At 33.3% G+C, this 7,174-nt stretch overlaps 1 protein-coding gene across 1 annotated transcript; it reads right to left on the reverse strand.

Annotated features, from left to right (window-relative positions):
• Positions 1–5,991: 5,991 nt before the first annotated feature.
• LOC118849806 (taste receptor type 2 member 134-like) lies at positions 5,992–6,894 on the reverse strand. Its single transcript, XM_036758817.1, has one exon. It carries the CDS (start codon positions 6,892–6,894, stop codon positions 5,992–5,994), a length of 903 nt encoding a protein of 300 aa, XP_036614712.1.
• Positions 6,895–7,174: the final 280 nt, after the last annotated feature.

Below are 7,174 nucleotides of genomic sequence, written 5' to 3' on the forward strand. Positions count from 1 at the left end.
TTGCAGGATGGACACAAAGGCCAGTAAAGTAGATCGTGCCATCGTGTGGGCACATGCAATTTAGAGCCCAGGCCATGAGTGATGCCTGGGACTGTGGGTGTGAGTAGGAGAACAAAAGATGAGGAAATGTAAAATCATGGTGAAGTGAATTCAATTCTAGACTTGGAATCAGGAAAAGCTGGGTTCAAATTTTGCCTCAGACATTACCAGTTGGTTGACCCTGCACAAGTCACTTGATCTCTCATAGCTTTAGTGCCTCATCTATAAAATGAGAAAGTTTACTTCTAAAATTTCTTTCAATTAACTATGAAATATTACTAAGGAAAAATTGAGAGGGTTTAAGAATGAATAAACAAGGTACTATGGGAGGAGAGGATAGAGAAGAAAAAAGGTAAATACCTAAGTGATTTTATTTGTTTCCCCAGTGCTTATTTTTTTAATTTTATTTATTTTGTAATTAAGAAATAAAACAGGCATTTCCATAACATAGCAGAATAGGGGGAAAAGATGATTACACATGAAACTGCAGATCTATTATGTATAACTTGCTATTCCTTTTAAATATATTATAGTTATCATGTAACTTTCTCTTTTTTTTCTTTTTTTCTTCCCTCCCCCCCAACTTCCATTGGATACAAATATGTATACAGACATGGATATGGATGTAAAACCATTCTATATATACTCCTATTTGTCACTTCTTTCTCTAGTTGCAATTAGTGCCTCCCTTTGTAGTTACTTTGAGTATTTGTTAACGTATACAACATTCTCTTGGTTTTGTCATTATTTCATGCAAGTCTATCCACATTTTTCTAAGATCATCGGGCTCATCCTTTCTTATAGAACAGTAGAATTCCATCACAATCATATACCACCATTTGTTCAGCCAGTTGATGGGCCTCCCCACAATTTCCAGTTCTTTGCCACCTCAAAAAGAACCGCTATAAATATTTTAGGACATACAGGTTCTTTTCCTTTTTCCCTAATCAACTTGGGAAACATACCAAGCAGTGGTATTGCTGGGTCAAAGGGTATACACAGTTTAATAACATTTTGGGCATAATTCCAGACTGCTCCCCAAAATGGTTGGATCAGTTCACAGTTCCACCAATAGTGAATGTGTCCCAATTTTGCCACATCCCCTCCAAAATTTGTCACTTTCCCCTTTAATCATTTTATCCCAATCTGATAGCTGTAAAATGATATCTCAAGGTTGTTTTAATTTATATTTTTCTAATCAAAAATTATTTATAGCATTTTTTCATATGACTATAAATGATCTTGATTTCTTCACTTGGAAAATTGCTTGTTCATATCCTTTGACCATTTATCAATTGGAGAATGACTCATATTCTTATAGATTTGACAAAGTTCTTTATATATTTGAGATATGAGACCTTTATCTGAAAAACTGTCTATAAAAATTTTTCCCCAATTTTCTGTTTGTCTTCTGATCTTGGCTACATTGGTTTTATTTATACAAAACCTTTTTAATTTAATATAATCAAAAGTACCCATTTAGCATCTCGTAGTCCTCTCTATCTCATTTATTCATAACTTGTTTGCCTATTCATAAGTCTGATAGGTAATATATTCCATGTTCTTCAAATGTGCTTGTAATATGTCTCTTTATATGTAGGTCATGTAGCCATTTTGATCTTATCTTGGTAAATGGTGTGAGATATTGGTCTATGCCCAATTTCTGCCACACCGCTTTCCAGGTTTCCCAACAATTTTTACCAAATAATGAATTCTTATTTCAAAAACTTAAGTCTTTACACTTGTCAAATACAAGGTTACTATATTTATTTGCTGCTGTAAAGTTTATGTGTACTCTGTTCCACTGATCTACCTTTCTTTTTCTTAGCCAGTACCACCAGAGAATTTTTGATAATTACAGACTTATAATATTGTTTAAGATCTGGTACTGCTCATCCTCCTTCCTTTACATTTTTTTTTTCATTTGTCTCTTTGTGATTCTTGACTTTTTTTTCTTCCAAATGAATTTTGTTATTTTTTCTACATTAGTGAGATATCTTTTTAGGTAATTTAATTGAGATAGCTTTAAATATATATAAACTACTTTAGGTAAAATTGTCATTTTTATTATATTGGCCCTGCCTACTCACAAACAATATTTCTCCAATTATTTAGATCTGATGTTGTCTAAAAATTTTTTTATAATTTTGTTCACATAGTTCCTGAGTTTGCTTTGGCAGGCATATTCTCGCATATTTTGTACTATCTAGAGTTATTTTAAATAGGTGTCTCTTATTATCTCTTCTTGCAGATGTTATTAGTGATATATAGGATTGCTGATGATTTATGTGGGTTTACTTTATATTCTGCTACTTTGCCAAAATTGTTCATTGTTTCAACTTTTTAGTTGAGTATTTGGGATTTTCCAAGGATATCATCATAGCATCTACAAAAAGATATAGTTTTATTACCTCATTCCCTATTCTGATTCCTTCTATTTCTTTTTCTTCTCTTAATGCTATTTCTAGGATTTCCAGCACAATATTGAATAATATTGATAACAGTGGTCATCCTTGTTTCACACCAATTCTTATTGGGAAGGTTTCTAGTTTATCCCCATTACAAATAATGCTTGCTGATGGTTTTAGGTAAATACTTTTTGTCAATTTAAGAAAAATCCATTTATACCTGTTCTTTCAAGTATTTTTAATAGAAATGAGTGCTGTGTTTTATAAAAAGATTTTTCAGCCTCTATAGATATAATCATATGATTTTTGTTACTTTTATTATTGATATAATCAGTTATGTTAATAGATTTCCTTATGTTAAACCATTTCTGCATTCCTGGTATAAATCCTGCTTAGTCATAATTTATAATCTCTATAATATATTCTTGTAATCTTTCAGCTGGTATTTTATTTAGGATTTTTGCATCCATATCCATCAATGACATTGGTCTATAATTTTTCTTTCTCTCCTTTTACTCTTCCTGGTTTAGTATCAGTATCAAATTTGTTTCATCAAAGCAGTTTGGTAGGATCCTTTCTTTGACTGTTATTCCAAACAATTTATTTAATATTGGAAGTAGTTGATCTTTAAATGTTTGATAAAATTCACTTCTAAATCTATCTGGTTCTGTTGCTTTTTTTCTTAGGAAGCTCATTTATGGTCTGTCAATTTCTTTTTCTCTAAAATAGGTGTATTTAGATATTCTATTTCCTCTTATGCTAATCTAGGAAATTTATGTTTCTGCAAATATTCTTCCATTTCACTTAAATTGTTGAATATTGACATATAATTGAGCAAAATAACTCCTTATATTTGCTTTTATTTCCCCTTCCTTAGTGATATATTCACCCTTTTCATTTTTAAGACTAGCAATTTGGTTTACTTTTCTCTATTTTTAATCAAATTAAACAAATGTTTAAGTATTTTATTGGGTTTTTTATAAAATCAGCTGTTTTATTTATTAATTCAATGGTTTTTATACTCAATTTTATTCATCTCACCTTTAATTTTTAGAATGTCTAACTTAGTATTTAATTGCAGATTTTTGTGTTGTTCTTTTTCTAGTTTTTTTAATTACTGATCCAGTTCACTGATCTACTCTTACTCTATTTTATTGATATAAGCATTTAGAGATATAAAGTTTTCTCTAATTACTGCTTTTTCTGTATCCCATAGGTTTTGATATGTTGTCTCACATGGTCATTCTCTTTAATGAAATTATTTCCTCTTTCTATAATTTGTTCTTTAACTCATTCTTTAAGATTAGGTTATTTAATGTCCAATTAAATTTAATTTATTAAATTAAATTTATTAAATTAAATTTAAAATTAAATTTATTAAATTTAATCACCAAGTTTTTAATCTATGTTTCTTTTTTTTATTTTTTTAATTAAATTTATTTAACATATTTAGTTTTCAGCATTGATTTTCACAAGAGTTTGAATTACAAATTTTCTCCCCATTTCTACCCTCCCACCCACCCCAAGATGGCGTATATTCTGGTTGCCCTGTTCCCCAGTCAGCGCTCCCCTCTGTCACCCCACTCCCCTCCCATCCCCTTTTCCCTTCCTTTCTTGTAGGGCAAGATAAATTTCTATGCCCCATTGTCTGTGTATCTTATTTAATCTATGTTTCTGCATTTCCTTATTAAAGATATTTTTATCATATTGTGATCTGAAAAGGATACTTTTAATATCTCTATCTTTCTGCATTTAACTAAAAAAATTTCTGTCCTAATATATAGGCAATCTTTGTAAAGGTACCATGAACCACTGAGAAAAAGGCATATTTCTTTCTATTCCCATTTAATTCTCTCCAGATAACTATTTTATTTAGCTTATTTTAAATTCTATTCACTTCCCTAATTTCTTTCTTATTTATATTTTGGTTAGACTTACGTAGTTCTGAGATGGGAAGATTAAAGTCCCCCACTATTATAGTACTATGATATTTCTCCACCTGTAATTAAAATTTTAAATGCTATTGTATTTGGTGCATAGAGGTACAGTATTGATATTATTTCATTGTCTATGATACCTTTTATCAAAATGCCATTACCTTGCTTATCTCTTTTAATTAAATCTATTTTGGCTATAACTTTGTCTAAAATCATGATTGCTACCTCTGTCTTTTTTGCATCAGCTCAAGCATAATAAATTCTACTCCAACCCTCTACACAGAGATACTCTGTGAGTATCTCTCATTCTTAAATGTGTTTCTTTTAAACAACATGTTTTTGGATTCTGATTTTTTTATCCATTCTATTATCTATTTCCATTTTATGGGTGAGTTCATCCCATTCACACTCAAAATTATAATTACTATTCATCAATTTCCCTCCCTTTTTACTCATTATTATCTTTCTCATCCTCTCTTTTCACCCTATCACTATTACTTTATCCTCACCCCTTACCCTCCTATTCCTTATTCTACCCACCCCTCTGAACCCTTCCCTCATCTTCTTCCCCCAGCATCCTAAATCTTAAACTACAAACCTTCTAAAAGCCCCCTTTATCTTCACCCCCTATTCCTAAATCTCAATCTACACACCCTTCTAAAAGTCTTTCCCTTAACCTGTCCCCTAGTCCTCTTATTTCTTTATAAGTTTAAAAGACTTTTACATCCTTTTAGATGTATATATTGTTCCCTCTTTAACCCAGATCAAATAAGAACAAGGTTCCAACACTACTATACCTCCACCCCCACCTGCTTCCTCTGTATCAGTTCTTCTTTTCATGCCCCATTTTTATGAGATAATTGCTCCTTTTTACCTTTTCCTTCCCAATTTTGTTTTTTAGAATCACCCCATCATACATGACTCAGACCCAACCATTCTTTCAAATTACCCTAGTAATGATGACAGTCTTAAAGAATACTAAAAGCATATTTTTATATATGAAGTAAACCTCAATGAGTCCCTTGTCATTAGTCTTTAATGTTTTCCTTATATTTCTTCTAGATCTTTTATATCATATTTTCCATTGAGTTCTGGTGTTTTTGTTACAAATGCATGAGTCTTTCAGTTTGTCAAATGTCCTTTTTTATCATTTAGGATTATATTCAACTTTGCTGGATAAGTTATTCTTCTTTGCAGCTCCAGATCTCCTGGTCTTCTAAACATAATATTCTAAGACCTAGATTCTTTTAGTATAGAAGCAGCTAGGTCTTATGAAATCCTGATTGTATCTCTTCAATATTTAAATTGCTTTTTTTCCTTGTTACTTGCAATAGTTTTCCTTAACCAAGGAGTTTTGAAATTTGGTTATGATGTCCCTGTAAGTTTTCCTCTTGGCATCTCTGTCAGTGCTGAAATATCAAAAGTAGTAAATAAAGTATCTTTTCCTTCCTTGTTTCTTCCTTCTTTCCTTCCCTCTTTGCTCCCTTATCTCCTTCCTTCCTTAATTCATTCCTTTCTAAGTCTTGTGCATCTATATCACAAATAGTATCATTGTTCATTGCTCAATATTGATTATTGTTATTGATCACTTCAGAGCTGGATTCCCCTCAGGCAGCCTCTGGGTCATAAAGCATCTTCTTCAGAGCCCTTCTCAGCTTTGAGCTGTTCTGGATAAGGAAGGCAGAATGGATGGAGGTGCCAGCATAGGCCACTACCTGCCATACCCAAAAGTCAAAGCTCCAAACTGAAGTTTCTACAATAGTGGTGACGACAACAGGCATAACGTATGATGCATAGATGATGAGAAAGAAGAAAAGTGACTTCAAAGCTGTGATATGCACCTGCATACTTGGATCCTGAGGACCAGCACCATAGCGCTGCATGTCCCTCAAGTGTCGGCACAGGGAGGAAATGACCAAGATGGTGGAAACCAGGAAGAAGAAGAAAGAAATTAACAAAATAAATATTTGCAATAGCAGGAAAAAATGGTTCTGGAGTGCATGTGTCATATCATCCCAAGTTGTCTTTTCTGTGTAATTCCCAGCGAGTGCCAGTTGGAAAATGTATTGGCCCTTTGCAAAAGATGAGATACATATCAAAATGGATATCAAAAGAGACCACAGCAGTAACCAGGGAACAAATTGGGAAATTCTCCACTTCAGCCAGAGGAAGATTGGTTGAGTGAAGGCAGAGATTTTCACACAGTAGAAAACGGCAAGCCAAGTGGTGAACCAGAATGTGGTCATATTAGTAAAACTCCAGAAAGTGAAAAGGTATAGGCTTGTGTTAGTTGGATAGAAATATGTGTAGAAACTACTAAGAACTGCTGCCCAGTGTAGAAAGAAGCGAGAAATGCCCAGGCTGACCAGGATCATGTCCCCAGAAGGCAGGCTCCAACATCGCACCCACTCCCTGGCCAGCACTATGATGATGAAACCATTTTCTATTATTCCTGCCATAGACTCCAGGAGAAAGAAGATCATGAAGAAGAGAATGAGTAGGCTTGGCATTCTTTCTCTACTGAGTATCTGCTGAGACTCAGATGCTCCAGGATGCCTTACCAAGAAGGGATTTGATAGCAGGCCAGACTCCCCAAGGATTCAATAGCTCTCTTTGCTTTATGTAGGAGCCCAGAGAAGGACACTATGTGTGCCTAATGTGGATTAGAAAAGAATCCTACAACCTCTATGGATGCAAATCCTGAAATAGATCACTCACTGAACCCAGTCTCTATTTGTTTATCCCAGATTTGCCTGTCCCTGACCAGAGCCAGTGCCAAGGAAATATCTG

This window comes from Trichosurus vulpecula, chromosome 5 (assembly GCF_011100635.1).
Source record: "Trichosurus vulpecula isolate mTriVul1 chromosome 5, mTriVul1.pri, whole genome shotgun sequence".
NCBI classification, from domain to species: Eukaryota; Metazoa; Chordata; class Mammalia; order Diprotodontia; family Phalangeridae; genus Trichosurus; species Trichosurus vulpecula.

What these genes read in the sequence shown, in the direction of transcription:
- LOC118849806 (XM_036758817.1), bottom strand. Translation starts at nt 6,894, where the DNA reads ATGCCAAGCCTACTCATTCTCTTCTTCATGATCTTCTTTCTCCTGGAG.